This window comes from Chiloscyllium plagiosum, unplaced genomic scaffold (genome assembly GCF_037043375.1).
Source record: "Chiloscyllium plagiosum isolate Xiang-an unplaced genomic scaffold, Cpla_swu_hap1 HiC_scaffold_27, whole genome shotgun sequence".
Lineage (NCBI taxonomy): Eukaryota > Metazoa > Chordata > Chondrichthyes > Orectolobiformes > Hemiscylliidae > Chiloscyllium > Chiloscyllium plagiosum.
Genome location: NW_028270165.1, coordinates 81,799,343 through 81,816,816, shown reverse-complemented (window position 1 = coordinate 81,816,816; position 17,474 = coordinate 81,799,343). Strand labels below are relative to the sequence as shown.

The window sequence follows — 17,474 nt, the reverse complement described above, 5'->3', positions numbered from 1 at the left end:
GATGGTGCTTTCAATTTTGTGGAAAAAGAAAAGAATGTTCTGCAGAGAGTAGAGTTGCTTGTTCTGAATTTCTACCCTGGACTGACAGTGATGATTTTTGTAATTTTTTTTAAGAGTATTTGAAGATCTGAAGACAGAAGTTTCAAAATCAACAGTTCGGGCTTATGCCCGAAACATCAACTCTACTGCTCCTCGGATGCTGCCTGACCTGCTGTGCTTTTTCAGCATCGCACTTTTCAACTCTGACTCTTCAGCATTTGCAGTCCTCACTTTCATGTCAATGACTGACAGTCACTCAATTCATCAGGACTGCAACAATTTTCGACTATGATTCTGTGAGAAGGAACCAAGCTTTTTCGTTCCTGTTTCAATACGTTTTCAGCATCAGTGGGACTAGATGAGAGACCCTATTATTGCATCGCTCTGAGTGTGGAGCCTGAAAAAGTTATACGGCCTTGGAAGAGGAATTCACGCCGAGGAAGAGCTGTACGTGCTTTTGTGTGCGGATGAAGCTTCGGTCATGGAGAAACCCAAGGAATCCCACCCTGTGGAGAAACGGTGCAAGTGTGACAACTGTGGGAAAGGCTTCCATTTCCCGTCTGACCTAGACACTCATCGGCGCAGTCACACCGGGGAGAGGCCGTTCTCCTGTCATGAGTGTGGAAAAGGCTTTAGCAATTCCTCCCACCTGCTGAGGCACCGGCAGGTCCACACAGGGGAGAGACCCTACAGCTGCCCCGACTGTGGGAAGACCTTTAGCAGTTCCTCCCACCTGCAAAGGCACCAGCTGGTCCACACAGCTGATAAGCCATTCACTTGCCCTGAGTGCAGGAAGGCCTTCAGCTATTCCTCTGCCCTCCTGACCCACCACCGGGTCCACACGGGGGAGAAACCCTTCAGCTGCCCTGAATGTGGGAAGACATTCAGCAATTCCTCCAACCAGCTGAGGCACCTGCGGGTCCACACGGGGGAGAAACCCTTCAGCTGCCCTGAATGCGGGAAGACATTCAGCAATTCCTCCGCCCGGCTGAGGCACCACCGGGTCCACACAGGGGAGAGGCCCTTCAGCTGCCCCGAGTGCGGGAAGGGCTTCAGCAATTCCTCTGCCCGGCTGATGCACCAGCGGATCCACACCGGGGAGAGGCCTTTCAGCTGCCCCGAGTGCGGGAATACCTTCAGTAATAGCTCCCACCTGCAGAGGCACCAGCGAGTCCACACTGGAGATAAGCCGTTTGCCTGCCCAGAGTGCGGGAAGACTTTCAGCAGTTCCTCCCACCTGAAGAGGCACCAGGGGGTCCACACAGGGGAGAAGCCCTTCACTTGCCCCAAGTGCAGGAAGACCTTCAAGGATACCTCTGCCTGGCTGAGGCACCAGCAGGTCCACACCGGGGAGAGGGCATTTTCCTGCGCCGAGTGTGGGAAGGGCTTTACCCAGACATCCCACCTACTGGCCCATCAGCGGGTCCACACGGGGGAGAGGCCCTTCCCCTGCCCCAAGTGCGGGAAAGCCTTCAGCAATTCCTCCAACCTGCTGAGGCACCAGCGGATCCACACTGGGGACAGGCTGTTGTCCTGTCCCTAGTGTGGGCAGAGGTTCTCATCATCCTGCAACTTGCGGAAGCACCAGTGCTCTCAACAATCTGATTCTGCCGGTGACACTGCTGTGGGTCACTCCCAGGACTGAACCCTTCCCATTCTGACAGTGAGTGCAGTGGGAGAGTCAGCATGCCCCCCCCCCCCACCCCCAACTTTGCTTCCAGTGGGCATTGCTGCTCATTGTGCCCGGGAGTGTTCTTTCTAGTTTTTTCTGCCCACATAAAGATTTGTTGGCTCTTTCTGGGAACGAGTCTACAATAAATAGCTAAATACTTTGGGGTGTCCATTCGTATTCAGCAGTGACTTTGAATTTAGATTTACAGTTACGTGCCTGTGAACAATCCATTGTCTAAGGATTGCACAAATGCTTGGCAATCCATTTTTGAATTGGTAATTTTAAAATTTTCTTTCTTCAGTCTCTGTTTCTGAGATGGTGGGGAAATGATCATTGCTATTAATTAGATTATCGTGTTTAACTTTGCCCTAGCAAAGTTTCAGTATTTATAATTGTTGGTTTGTGTTTAAATTATAATTTTGGTGTGCAAGATCTGTTCATCAAGTCTGGTTAGGAACAGTTGAGAAATTTTGAGGGACTTTGCATGTCTTAATTTCATTGTGTTGTGAATCTGGTGACAGTGACACTCATTTGTATTGGCTGGCTTACCCTTGGTTGTAATGCTTTTCATGCCAACCTGTTGCGATGGTAGTGAGTTCCACAGTCTCACCACATTCTGAGGTTTCTCATGAAATCCTCAGTATAGACCTGGAAAGGGAAAACGTTGACCAGAGCAGAAGATCGGGTGCTAACTGCAAAAAGCCAGGAACACATTCGACTAAAGTAAAACCTTGACAATGTATGGACAAATGAGGAACTTTGAGAGCAATAAGGAGGTCACAAGTCAAAAGACAAAAAGAAAAATACTGTGCGAACATTGGATTTTGTAATTCGGCAAGTGCCAAGATGCTGTAGTTGGTTGAATACAATAAGGTAAGGCAGATGAAATAACCAGAACCACTAATTGTAACTGGATAACGATAACCATAAAACAACTGTATACTATTGATTTGGTATATGTAAACTACTCTTAAAATAACACAACAGTATATAAAATGGATGTATTTTAATATTTGGGGAGTTTGTTGCCATCTTGTGGAAATGGCTCTGCAGGCTTGAATAAAAGCAGTGTAAGAAAAGTGTCCACGTGTCATCTGGTCAGTTACAGGCTCCAGGCGGTTCTAGAATCCTTAGTGTGCAAGCAGGCCATTCATCCCATCGAATCAGCAATGACTATCCCACCCAGACCCACTCTGCTATCCTATCCCCGGAACTGTGCATTTCCCATGGCCAATCCACCCTCACTTTCACATCTTGTGGGAGGAGGCCAGAGCACCAGAGGAAACCCAGGCAGACACAGGGGCAGAATGTGCAAACTCCACGCAGACAGTTGGTCCGAGGGTAGAACCACACTAGGGTCACTGATGCCGTGAGGCAGCAGTGCTAACCACTGTACCACCACTCCATGTTTCCCTAAAAAAGTGAATTTCAAAGATTCGGGAATCTTTGAGAGAAAAACAAAACTCTCTTATCTTAAATGAGAGGCTAGTGTCTGGCTAGAAATGAGTGGACATAACAATGTGAATGTAAAGTCCTCTTCAGATGTCATACACCTCCATCAGATCATCTGGTTCTTCTAAGCTTGAACTGATACAAGCCCAGTCTGACATTCCCTTGTCCCTGATTATTATAAGTTGAGTAAATCAGCAACACGCAACCTCACTAGCATGACACAAGATCCCCTCTATCCAAGTTGACCTTTACCCTCTAACCTCTTGACCCCAGGCCACCATGTGGTCAGCCACAACTCACTCTGAATGAGAACAGATGAACTGACCAGACAGCAGTGAGGTGGACTCTGCATCCCCAGAGAAACTGATGAGAGTGAGAAAATTGTCCAGCTCACATTTGGATTGTTGCAAGGACCGTGTCTCCTCTCATTTCAAAGTCTTTGATCCCAATAAAATTCTGGTTCTGTTGTGCATTGTGTGTGCTTTATCTATGTTTCACTAGGTGATTTTCTGGACCTGGTCATTTCCCATTAGGAAGTGTGAATTCAGTGCCAGATAATAGTCTCACTTCTGAATTATCCTTGAGGATTGGTGTAGAACATACCAAGTGTCAGTCAGAATGGAAGACGTTCTACTGTTTATTTAATCCTCTGCTGTCATTGTCCTGGGAGTGTTTAAATAGGAAAGCGTAGAGGGAGTTTTACTCTGTATCCAAGCCAATGCTGTGCCTGTCATGGCAGTATTTGTTTGGGACAGTGTCGCGGTAGCTTCACTTTCAATTTAAGAGTAGAGGAAGCTTTATTCCGATTGTAATCCCATGCTGTTCTCCCTCCTGGAAGAAGGAAGCTGAAGCACCCAGAGGAGATCCAAACAGACACCGGGGGAGAATGTGCAAACTCAGCCCAGACAGTCGTCCAAGGGTGGAATCAAACTCAGTTCCCTGATGCTGTGAGGTAGCGGTGCTAACCTCTGTTCTATCTCATTCTGCTCTCTAAAGAAGTGAATTTTAAAGACTCAGGAAGCCTTCAGAGAAAAACATAACTCTCCTCTCTTAAATGAGTGGCCACCTATTTGTTAACTGGTCCACTCATTTCTAGTCTCTGGCACAATGGCATTCATCCATTCACATTGTTAAGTCCTCACAGGATGTTATACATCTCCATCAGATCATCTGATTTTTATAAGCTCTAACTGATAACATCGCAACCCGACAACCCCTTGACTCTGATTATAAGTTGAGTAAATTCAGTTATGAACTGCTTTGAATGTATTTACTAAGTAAAGAAACCAAATATGGTGGTCTTCCCAATACCCACCGACAAATGGAGCAAAACACCCTGACTTTATATTCTACCCCCTTACCAGAAATGAGAACATTTCATTTAAGTTGGACAGGTTTTCCTGCATTAAACGCCAATCTTGCCTGGTCCCAACCTGTCAACCACACTTTACAGTTGTCTTATTCCCTGTTTGTACATGAGTTTGCTACCTAGGTTTGGTCCATCACCAAACTGAACACCTTTGCAGATACTTCCATCATCAAAGCTGTGAAAAGACATTGTGAAAAAAATGGAAGCCCTTGCACTGTGTTCCACTCATCACCCCTTGACAACCCGAAACATTTTGATGACTGTTGCCTGTTCACTCACCAATGCTCTATCCACGCTGTTAAATGACCTTATTTTGAATAATGACTTTCGATGTGGCATCATACCAAAAGACTTCTGGAATATCAGTACATCCATGGGTTCCTCTACTTCATAAGAACTAGGAGCAGGAGTCGGCCAACTGGCCCTTTGAGTCCACTTCAACATTCAGTAACATCATGGCTGATCTTTTCGTGGCCTCAGCTCCAAGTACCCACCCTCTCACCGTATCCCTTAATTCCTTCACTGCTCAAAACATTATTTATCTTAGCTTTAAAAACATTTACTGAAGTAGCCTCAACTACTTCACTGGGCAGGGAATTCCACAAGTTCACAGCCACTTCTGTGTGAAGAAAGTGCTGCTCAACTCAGTCCTAAATCGGCTCCCCCCTAATTCTGCGGCTCTGCCTTCTTATCCTGGTTTCACCTGCCAGTGGAAACATCCTCTCTAAGTCTGTCTTATCTATTCCTTTCATAATTTTACGTGTTTCTATAAAATTCCACCTTATTTGTCTAAATTCCAATAACATAATCCCAGCTTACTCAGTTTTTCCTCATAAGCCAATATCCTTACCTCTGGAATTAACCTAGTGAATCTCCTGTGCACACACTCCAGTGCCAGTACATCCTTTCTTAAATGAGGAGCATATTACTGCACACAGTACTCCAGGTGTAGCCTCACCAGCACCCGAAACAGCTGCAACATAACCTTCCTGCTTTTAAATTCAATCCCTTTAGTGATGAAAGACAAAATTCCATTTGCCTTCTTAAATACCTACTGTACCTGCAGACCAACCTTCTGTAATTCATGCACAAGGACGTCCAGGTCCCTCTGCCCAGCAGCATATTGCAATTATTTTAAGCATTCAAGTAATAATCCTTTTTACTGTTATGCCAACCAAAATGGATGACTTCACATTTATTAACATTTTACTCCAATTGCCAAACTTTTGTGCACTCACTTAACATATATCAGTACATCCATGGGTTCCTCTACTTCATAAGAACTAGGAGGGCATTGGATAGGTATATGGAGGATAGTGGGTTAGTATAGGTTAGGTGGGCTTGGATCGGCGCAACATCGAGGGCCAAAGGGCCTGTACTGCGCTGTATTCTTCTATATCAGGAAGCTAAGGCAATTCAGCATATCTGTAAAGACTCTTAGCGATGTTTATGGCTGCACCATTGAAAGCATTCTTTCTGGATGCATTGCGGCTTGGTACGGCAACTGCTGTGCCTACGACCGAAAGAAACTACATACAGTTGCAAACATAGCCCAGTCCATCACACAAGACAACCTTCCAACCATTGACTCCATGTGTACTTCCTGCTGCCTCAGGAACTCAGCCAACATCAAAGACCCCTCCGACCCTGGATTAGACCTTTGACTGGACACTTCAAATTTCAAATTTAATGTTGATGTCACTCTTTGTGCACCTTCTCTGCAGCCGTTGCATTGCATTCCTTGCTTTGTTCTATTACTCTGATGCACCTTGTGTGGTATAATCTGCACACAAAACAAAACCTTTCACTGTACTTAGGTACATGCGACAATAATAAAGCAATGCAAATCAAATTGAATGATCCACATTGCTTGTTACTTTCTTAAAATAGATTACCCAATGAGTGAGTCCCTTTCACAATCCTTTGTTAACTCTGCCTGATTGCAACAAGATTATAAATGTCACAATTTATTTTCCTTATTAACTGATTGCAGCATTTCTCCCTGTGACTAATGTTAAACCAAGCAGCCTCTACATTCATAGAGTCACAGAGATGTACAGCATGGAAACAGACCCTTCGGTCCAACCCGCCCATGCCGACCAGATATCCCAACCCAATCTAGTCCCACCTGCCAACACCCGGCCCATATCCCTCCAAACTCTACCTATTCATATACCCATCCAAATGCCTCTTAAATATTGCAATTGTACCAGCCTCCACCACTTCCTCTGGCAACTCATTCCATACCCGTACCACCCTCTGTGTGAAAAAGTTGCCCGTTCGGTCTCTTTTATATCTTTCTCCTCTCACTCTAAACCTATGCCCTCTAGTTCTGGACTCCCAACCCCAGGGAAAAGACTTTGCCTAATTACCCTAACCATGCCCCTCATAATTTTGTAAACCTCTATAAGGTCACCTCTCAGCCTCCAACATTCCAGGGAAAACAGTCCCAGCCTGCTCAGCCTTACCCTATATCTCAAATCCTCCAACCCTTACAACATCCTTGTAAATCTTTTCTGAACCCTTTCAAGTTTCACAACATCATTCCGATAGGAAGGAGACCAGAATTGCACGCAATATTCCAACAGTGGTCTAACCAATGTCCTGTACAGTCGCAATAAAGGAAAGCATACCAAACGCCTTTTTCACTATCCTATCTACCTGCGACTCAACTTTCAAGGAGCTATGAACCTGCACTCCAAGGTCTCTTTGTTCAGCAGCACTCTCTAGGACCTTACCATTAAGTGTATAAGTCATGCTAAGATTTGTTTTCCCAAAATGCAGCACCTCACACTAAATTAAACTCCATCTGCCACTTCTCAGCCCATTGGCCCATCTAGTCAAGATCCTATTGTTTAGGTCCCTAGTAGTTTTCTGACTCTGCTAAAATCAAACCCTCTTTGCTGTCCACTACACCTCCAATTTTGGTGTCATCTGCAAACTTACTAACTGTACCTCTTATGTTCACATCCATTTCATTTATGTAAAAGACAAAAAGTAGAGGACCCAGCACCAATCCTTGTGGCACTCCACTGGTCATAGGCCTCCAGTCTGAAAAACAACCCTCCACCACCACCCTCTGTCTTCTACCTTTGAGCCAGTTCTATATCCAAATGGCTAGTTCTCGCTGTATTCCTTGAGACCTAACCTTGCTAATCAGTCTCCCATGGGGAACCTTGTCGAATACCTTACTGAAGTCCATGTAGATCGCATCTACCGCTCCGCCCTCATCAATCCTTTGTTACTTCTGTAAAAAACTCAAGTTTGTGAGACATGATTTCCCAAGCACAAAGCCACGTTGACTATCCCTAATCAGTCCTTATCTTTCCAAATACACATATATCCTGTCTTTCAGGATTCCCTCCGACAACTTACCCACCACCGAGGTCAGGCTCACTGGTCTATGGCTCCCTGGCTTGTCCTTGCCACCCTTCCTAAACAGTGGCACCACGTTTGCCAACCTCCAGTATCCAGCACCTCACCTGTGACTCTCAATGATACAAATATCACAGCAAGAGACCCAGCAATCACTTCTTTAGCTTCCCACAGAGTTCTCGGGTACACCTGATTAGGTCCTGGGGATTTTTTATCCCTGCTTCCACGAAGAGAGAAATATCCTGCAGTCTGCAGTGGCCATTTTAGAACCTAGGATTAAAACTGAAGTTCCGGCATCTTCCTTTTTGAAGATGAGAGGATGACGTCTCATGTAGCTTTGCATGGATTGCAGAAAGACCATGTACATTACACGCAGTTAGATCACCTCACAATGTGGCATTCCACAACAAAGTCTGTTCCCTCACCTCAGTAGTCACAATGCAATATGTGGTCACTCAGTCGCCACAAGTCGTGTTCTAGTCATGTGGTGCATCAATGAGCCCAGGACCCAGTCTGTGTCTCAGCTTGAGATCTTGTAATGGTGCAAATAATGAGTGTTTTTAATAAACTTCAAGACATCTGCCTCCACAAGAACCCATATTACATGGTGATGGGACGATTCTGCCCCTTAAACAAGGTTATACTGTCCTTGGTTTTGTTCAAGAAGGGTTGTAAAAGCAGTGGTGTGGAAAAGGCTAACAGACACTGCCTGAATCAACAACCAGAGGAAGCCTTTAGAGATTTTTTAAACACAGTTGCACAATGAAAGGGGAGTGGCCAGTTCTCCCAGCTCAGTTTTTTTTTTCCCAGTTTGGTTTGGTTTTAGCAGAGTCAGAAAATTACTGGGGACCTAGACAAGCAGCTACAATGAAACTTGCTTTAATAGACATTATTTTGCCTGACTCCACTCTCTGAAATCTCTCTTACCTGTAAGAACCTGTGTTCAAATTTACCTTTTGCCAAGAGGTGTGTTCACAGGATGTTGCGAAATTGGAACAGCTTTGTTAAGTTGCAATAGTCAGTTGAGTTTTCATATAAGTTATTCTCAATTCTATTTTCTTTTGTTTGTGTTTCATCTGTAGTGTGCAAATAAATTGTTTTGTCTGAAACAGAGGTTTGACCAGCTGCATCAGTCCTGGAATATCCACTTCACTAAATAAATTTTGTGAAATTGCCTAAAAAAATAAATTAACAAGTTAGGGTGTGGCCTACATTCTTCACATTTTTTTGAGGGGTTCTTGTCTGATCCGTAAAGGTCTGTGTTGCAGGGAAGTATTCAGACCATATCCTACTCTGTGGTGTTTGAGCCAAGAAACCACATCAATGTGGCCATAATTGGCAGCTATTGGGTACTATAAGCTGATGGCAATGCTGGTGGGTAACAAGTTAGTGACAGCTGTTATGGACCAGACCAGACCCATGCCCAGCCCCTTCTAAAGATTTTGAGAAAGGACCCTAAACCCTCTCTTTCTTAATTTAATAGCAGATTTGAAATGTCATCTTCCAGAAGTGATGTGTTGTGAAGTTGGATAGAGTACAGAGGAAACTTAATTATCTGAATATTGGATTATCCGAAGAAGATCTCAAGGTCCCGATAGAAACATTACATCAAAGAGGTGTTTCAACATTGATTGCGCCTTTTGTTTATAATGATTAAAAATGCACTCAGCTTACTGAAATGCTGTCAACAATCCTGGATATCTATGGGAGCCCAGGCACCATCTCCCAATGACTGACTGCTTGGCTTCTCTCTCTCCCACACTTCCCTGAAGTTCTATACAGGCGAGTACCCTCAACTTCCCTTTCCCAGATAATCTCTCCAATATTATTGTTAGCGCGAATGAAATGATATTAGTCCGAGCCCAGAGTGCAGTTCAACAATCGGTAACGTTTATTGCTACAGTAACGCCGGCGGAGACCAACCGAGGTCCGAATCTCAGCCGCTCTCCTGTTCCTGCACGCTGCTACATATTATATACTTTTAGTTGTCAGGATGTGTGGAATTTGAGGATGAATAGGATGATAGTTCCCCATCATCACTGGAGTAGGTGTAAATAGAATGTTTCCTGCCATCCCAGGAGAGTTGCAGGGCACGCACAATATGGTGCTAATTGGTTTATGTAAAACGGGTCTGGGTATTATCTGCTTGTCTCTCTCTGTGAGGGCAGGGGCTAGCAGCCCCCTTTGTTCCCTTGGGGTGTTGGTGTGTATTGGTCTGTCCGTTCCTGTGTGGTGGATGCCTGTCCTTTGTGTCAGGGTGGGTCCGTATCAATGGGTATGGGTGTGTTTCAGTCAGTCTCTTGATGTGATTAGGAGATGGGTTTCCATATTAATTAATTCCGGAGTTTTGGTCTATGAGTCATGGGTAGTGTTAGTATAGTGTGGATTTTATCTGTCATCTGTCTCCCAACTCCCGGTCACGTGGGTGGACCGGCAGCTGCTGAGTTCTGTGGGTTTAAAGCTGCGACTGCTGTTTAAAACACAAAATGAATTCTTATAGTTTCCTGATGTAGGCATAGTCCCGTGGCAAAAGCAGGGCGGCTCTGATGCCCGCTTGCATTATCCTGTACAGGGCAAAGGTGGAACCTGTTGCGAATAAAAGTAGTGTGTGCACTATTTGAGACTTAACCCCCCCCAACCCCACCACCAACGGCAGCAGCATTCTTACTGTTGGTGTCCAGTCCGGCTGCTCCAGAGAGGGGATAGGGGGCCGGCGGGATACTCATGGGAGCTGATGGGGGCGGGAGAATGGGGGGGCGCCTGGGGCTTCAGAAATGCTGCAAGTCCCTTACACATAAAAGCGTGTGTCTGCTCAGAAACAAACCCTGAGACAGACAGAGGGAGCAAGGCAGGCAGAGCGAGGAAGAAGGAAACTTCAGAAAACTGAGCCCCACAGGACAGGCATTGAATCAATTAACTAAACAATCAGTTATCTGAATGAAATAGTGCCCGCCCATCTCGTTTGGATAATCGCGGTTCCTCTGTAATTGTAGGTTGGGTGGCAAGAATTTCGAATTTGGTGGTATGTGTAAAATTGCAAAATGGGGAAAGCATTGCGTGATCCCTTTAAAAGACCATGTGTTTTTTTCTGCAGATGTAGTTTACTTAAGTGTTGCATTTTGGGAAAGCCAAATCAGGGCAGGACTTATACACTTAATGGTAAGATCCTGGGGAGTATTGCTGAACAAAGATCTTGGGGCGCAGGTTCATAGTTCTTTGAAAATGGAGTTGTAGGTAGAATAGTGAAGGTGGTGTTTGGCACGCTCTCCTTTATTGGTCAGAGCATCGAGTATTGGACTTAGGAGGTCATGTTGCAACTGTACAGGACATTATACACACAGTATTCCAAAAGTGGTCTAACCAATCTCCTTGCTCTAGAAGGGATGTTGTAGATCTTTTCTGAACTGTTTCAAGATTCACAAGGAGGTTGCCAGGGTTTGAGCTACAGGGAGGGTCTGAATAGGCTGGGGCTGTTTTTCCTGGAACATTGGAGACTGAGGGGTGACCTTATAGAGGTTTATCAAATCATGTGGGACGTTGAAAGGATAAAGAGACAAGGTCTTTTCCCTGGGTTGGGAGAGTCCAGAACTAGAGGGCAAAGGCTTAGGGGGAGGTGGGGGAGGAAGCAGTTAGACTCCTAATTGCTTTTGGAAATAAAGGATTAAGAGGAGTGAATTCCTTTGGTATTTGTAATGATTTGGATTATTCACCTCACCCTAAGCTATTACCCTTTAGTTCTGGACTCCCGCTAACCCAGGGAAAAGACCTTGTCTATTTAACCAATCCATGCCTTACATGATTTTATAAATGTGTACAAATGCCTTCGGCACACTCGTGAAAACAGCACCAACCAATTAAGCTCAAACGCTCCAATTCTGGCAGCATCCTTTCATCTTTTTTCACAACATCCTTCCGATAGGAGGGTGACCAGAACTGCACACAATATTCCAAAAGCGGCCTAACCAGTCTCAATGTAACCTCCCATCTCCAATGCTCAGAAGATTGGGAAAGTTGTCTTTTGTGGGTTTTGAAAATTGAGAAAGAATGGAGGGACAACCCGAACTTATGAGTGTCAGCTTGGAAGCACCAATGTCTCGGGTCCAGGGTGGGAATGGGGGAAGGAAGCCGAAATGCAGGAGCCAAGACAGAGGAAGAACAGAGGATGTAAAACTATTGCAGCTGGCTTGAAGCTGCAATGTGGATTATTGCATGCGCTGTACTTGTACCCGATGCATTTATTTGCGGGAATCGCTATCATCCGTCCCTCCTCGCCCGGGTATTTAAGCCAGATACCCGAGTTTGCAGAGGCTGCTCCCTCCCTAGATTCACTCCAGTTGATTCCCCCTTCCCTCTCTCCCTCCCAGGATGAGGAGTTGCCCAGAGGAGGGTGTTTCACATTGAAACTGATAGGGCCACTTCCGTGTTGTGATGTCATAATGGGCGGAGCTAGTCCGACAGCGGAACCCGACAACAGATGGAAAGAACTGAAAAAGTGTTGCTGGAAAAGCGCAGCAGGTCAGGCAGCATCCGAGGAGCAGGAGAATCGACGTTTCGGGCAGGAGCCCTTCATCAGGGTAGGTTAGTATGGCCGATAAACACTAACCAGAACATCCTTGGGCATTAGCAGTAATTTAGCACGGCCGATCCACCCTAACCTGCACATCGCTGGACAGTGTGGGGAATTAAGCTCAGCCAAGGCCGGGGCTGCCACAACGGTGGAAGTCTTTCCCAGAAATAACAGATGATGGTGCCCTCACCAAGATGGCCGCCCGCGCTCCCCGCCCCAAAACATGTCTGACCCTCACAAAGATGGCGGCCGTTGCCCCGGCAACCCGCGAGGTCCTTCCCTAGTGAAGTAAACACTGGGCCTGTGAGGATTTTATTCGAGGCCTCAGGCCTCCCCCTAGGAGTTTATAAACGCCCCAGTCTCCCTCCTCCCGCGGTTCCCAATCCTACCCTGTCTCACTGTCTCCTCTACCCGGGGGCAGGAGCCAGGTCATGGCGCTCGGGCCTGGCGACCTCCCCGGGATGTTCCTGAAACCCGGTCCTGTTCTGAAGGAGGATCACCGGACCCGAAACGGCTCCTCGGATTTCTCCCCACACATGCAGCCAGGGATGCTCAGCTTTTCCAGCGGCTCCTGTTCTTGTTCCTTCAGCCGCCAGCGCCATTCCTCTCCCACAAACAGTAACACTGCCTTTGTCCCGCTGTAGGACCTACACTGCACATGCGCCAGCTCTCAAGGGGCGGGGTTCCGGTGCATGACGTCTTCACCGGAGGGGGCGTGGTTGGAGGAGACGATGGGGGCGGGGCGATCGTTTTGCCGGCCCCCAGCCACATGAAGGGGTTTGAAAAACGTTTTGACATTTTAAAAATCGTTTCAGCCTGCTCAGAAGTAGTATTCCAGACCTCTGGATGGGTGAAACATTGAACTTTCAAACATAAACAAAGGGATACTAAAAAGAATTAATTAAAATAGATGAGATAAATTACAAAAGAAACCTTGCACTAAAAATCAAAGAGAACAGCAAAAGCTTCTGTTGGTACGGTAAAGGGAACAGAGTCGCTAAGGTAAGTATTGATACCTTGGAAAATGAAAACGGTGAGTTAATGGGTGGAACACTGAAATGGCAGAGATGCTAAATTAATACTTGTCCTCAGTTTTCATGTTGGAGGACAACAGAACAATTCCTATTGAAATGGACAAGTCAGAGGCTATAGAAAGGGGAGAACTTAAACAACCAACATAGATAGGGAAAAGGTACACAGCAAACTATTAGGATTGAGGACAGACAGGTCCCCTGGGCCTGATGGCCTACATCCTCGGGTCCTGAAGGAAGTGGCAGCAGAGATAGTGAATTCATTAGTTACAATATTCTGAAGATCTCTGAACATGGAAAAGATTCACTGAGTTTATTTAAGACTGTTACTACTATTATAGGACAAGCCAAAACAGAGAACAGCCAGGGAATTCCTAAAGGCATGGCACTCATCCACAGATTCAATCAATAAACACATCAACCTGGACCCAATATACTGACCACTGCAACGGACAGCTGGAACTGACAACCGGAAGCGGCAGATTCAAACCACTACAAATGCTGGAGGAAAGATCACAGAAGCGCTTCACAGGAGGCTCCCAAGCACTGAGGATGTCACCTAGACAGGGGACGAAACATCTGCAACACAAATTCCCAGCTCGGCGAACAGAATCACAACAACGAGCACCTGAGCTACAAATCTTCTCACAGACTTTGAACACCTTTTGTGTTTATCCTATCCATGCCCCTCATTTTTTTATAAACCTTCATACAGTCACCCCTTACCCTCTGAAGTTCCAGGGAAAACAGTCCTGGACCATTAAGCCTCTCCCAAATTCTCCAACCCTGGAAACATCCATGTAAATCTTTTCTGAACCCTTTCAAGGGTTTGCGGAAAAAGCAGGAAAAGGGGGTGATGAGCAGTCTTGATTGAATGGCGGAGCAGACTTGATGGGCTAAATGACCTAATTCTGCTCTTATATTTGTGAACTTTTGAACTCTGGAGCAGCCAGGACTTGAACCCGATCTAGAGTTAGGGTCACTACCTCTGCGCTACAAGACATCCATAAAAATATCAAATCCTCCAGTCTCCTGAGTCACAGGTGGGGATACTAACCACTATACTACCGAGGATGCTGGACAGTTGCAAGATGGTGGAGATAGAGATGGAGAGTGGGTGGGTGTTTCAGGAACTATTATTGACATCATAGTCTGAATGGCCTCCTTATGTATTGTAACATTCTAAAACATTCTAAGCCAGCCAATGATCTGACCTGTGCCACACAAGCACAGTCCCCTGGGAAGTTACCAGAGGTATCTACGGGCTGTAGGAAGAGATCCAATTCCCTGCTTAATCTGGAATGTAATGCTCTCATGCATACCAGGGAGCGGTGATCCACTTGCTCCACATGTCATTCAAACCCAAATACATCATTGACTTCCTACTGGACAGAAAGGATTAAACTTCTCAGCAACAACTGCCTTAAAAAAAAATTCAATCTTTGCAGATGTAGCGAAAATCAGTTTTCCAAACTGTGGGCCAATATTACCGACCAGGTAACAATGGTTGCTGTGGGGCTCACAGTGATGACTGAGGAGCCGTCCTTTTAGATGCTCGGTTGTTTCTGTATTGTTTTATTAGATTAGATTCCCTACAGTGTAGAAACAGGCCCTTCAGCCCAACAAGTCCACACTGACTCTCTGAAGAGTAACCCATCCAGACCCATTGCCCTCTGACTAAGCCACCTAGCACAATGGGCATTTTAACATGGCCAATTCACCTGACCTGCACATCTTTGGACTGTGGGAGGAAACCGGAGCACCTGGAGGAAACCCTCGCAGACACGGGGAGAATGTGCAAACTCCACACAGACAGTCGCCCGAGGCTGGAATTGTTGATGGGCTTGGCCTCATGGACTGTTCTATGAAGCCAGATTTAAAAGAAGTTTTGAAAATCATGACGAAAATCATACCCAGAAAAGATAGTGAAAAACTGTTCACCATGGTAAAAGCATTGAGAATAAGAACGCAAATTTGAAGTTGATGACAAGAAAGAAAATGTGATGTGAGAAAGAAATTTCACACAGTAAGTAAATAGATCTGGAAGACATTGCATGGAGAAGTGGTTGAAGCAGGTTCAATTAAGGGCATTGGACAATTATTTGATGACAAGCAATGTACCAGTTTCCAAGGAAATGTCAGGAAAATGGCACAAGGTCAGAAAGCTCATTTAGAGAATTGCATGGACACAATGGGCTGAATGGCCTGCTTCTGTGATTTAGTATTTCAGTGGATCATAATTGCTTATCAGGTCTCCGTCAGTTATGAACATTAGGCTAACATCTGCTATTTTGTACGGTCAGTCAGGGAGGATCCGTCAGATTGATGTTGTATAATGATTCATGATTGGGGAACTGCAGGGATTGGGACTAGGACCCCAGGTATTCACAGTATATGTCAGTGATTTAGATGAGAAAACTAATTGGAATGTATCACAAATTGCAGATGACACAAAGCTGGGTGGAAGGGTGAGCTGTGAGGAGGATGCAGCGTTATTTGCACAGGCTGAGTGAGTGGGTAAATGTATGGCAGGTGCAGTTTAGTGTGGATAAATGTGAGGTTATCCACTTTGGTAGCAAAAATAGAAAAGCAGATTATTTCAATAACTGTAACCTGGGAGATGGGAATGTTCACCAAGTACTAATCCAAGATGGAGGACCGGAAAATTTGTGGCTGTAAGAGCTGCTCTTTTTTAAAGATATTTTCAGTGTTGGACGCGATTTCCTTGAATTCCAGGAGCAGCACTTACTGTTTTATATACTGTTGCATTGTTTTGGAACTTTGGAGTAAAAAAATCAAGTCAACAGCACTTTTAAAAGAGAGAAAGACAGCTAAAGGCAGCGAGCACATGGTCTGAAAGAGAGAGAGATAGAGAAAATCCTACACTGCTAGCTGACACAGCAGTGAATCTATGTAGTTACTGCCTTTGTTGTTTGAAATCATGTATCTCTGAACATTGGAGTGCGTCTAGGAAAAATTAACAAACACAAAATTCACAACTGGCCTTGGTGGAATCTGTGTGGGAGAGCTCACAGCACAGGAACAGATAAGTGCATAGTTTTTAATGTGTAGCCTTGCTGTAAGTCTGCGGTAGTGAATAGAGTGGGTTCTTTCTTGATTATTTGTTTTGAGATTTTAGAAGCTCACCAGCGGGTCCACAACAGGGAGCGGCCAATCACCTGCTCCGAATGCAGGAAGAAATTCATTGATTCTTCCAGCCTGCAGACGCACCAGCGGGTCCACACTGGAGACAGCCTGCTCACCTGCTGTCAGTGTGGGAAGGGCTTTACCCCCTCCTCCCACCTGTGCAGGCCATTGCAGGGTGATTGAAGGAATGACAGCCGAGTGCCATTATCGACTGAACTATCAACCCAGCTTTGGGGACTCCTGGGTTCGAATCACACTGTGGCAGATGGCAGAATTCGAATTCAGTCAGAAATCTGGAGTTCAGAATCTAATGATGAAACCATTTTCTGGGGAAAAAATATCCCATGAGATTCACTGATGTCAGAGTCTATCTGTATCCCAATTTTGAGTCAGACTGGTTCTATTTCCATCGTAGAATTTATAACATATTACATGGATAGACTGTCTGAAGATTGTGCGTTTTTTGAGCAAAATAGAATGTACTTGCAATTAAAATCCTGCAATTGCAAATTCACACCATAGACTGATGTGTGTGTCTGCATGAGAGAGTGTGTGTCTGTGTATGTGCGTGCTTGGTAAAGTGTGTGAGTAATGGAGTATAAGCCTGTGAGAGGGTGTGTGCATGTGTGTGTGTCTGAGTGCGAGCATGAGTGTGAGAGTGAGAGAGAGAGAGTGTATAGTGTAGTGGGGTCACCTGTAGTGTGACATGAACCCAAAATCCCAGTTGAGACCACCCTCATGGGGTTCCAAATTTGGCTATCAGCCTCTGCTCGGCCACCAGAAACGATTAAGCAGTTACACAACACACATTGGAGAGGGCAG

At 45.5% G+C, this 17,474-nt stretch overlaps 1 protein-coding gene across 1 annotated transcript in view; it reads left to right on the top strand.

Moving 5' to 3' along the window:
* The first annotated feature begins 275 nt into the window (after positions 1-275).
* Positions 276-17,474, top strand: part of LOC148144699 (uncharacterized) — a 107,821-nt gene continuing 90,622 nt past the window's right edge. The window contains exon 1 of the mRNA XM_087975435.1: positions 276-1,536. Within this exon, the coding sequence (XP_087831561.1) occupies positions 521-1,536 (1,016 nt within the window). The 5' untranslated portion in view covers positions 276-520. The remainder of the gene's footprint in view (positions 1,537-17,474) is intronic.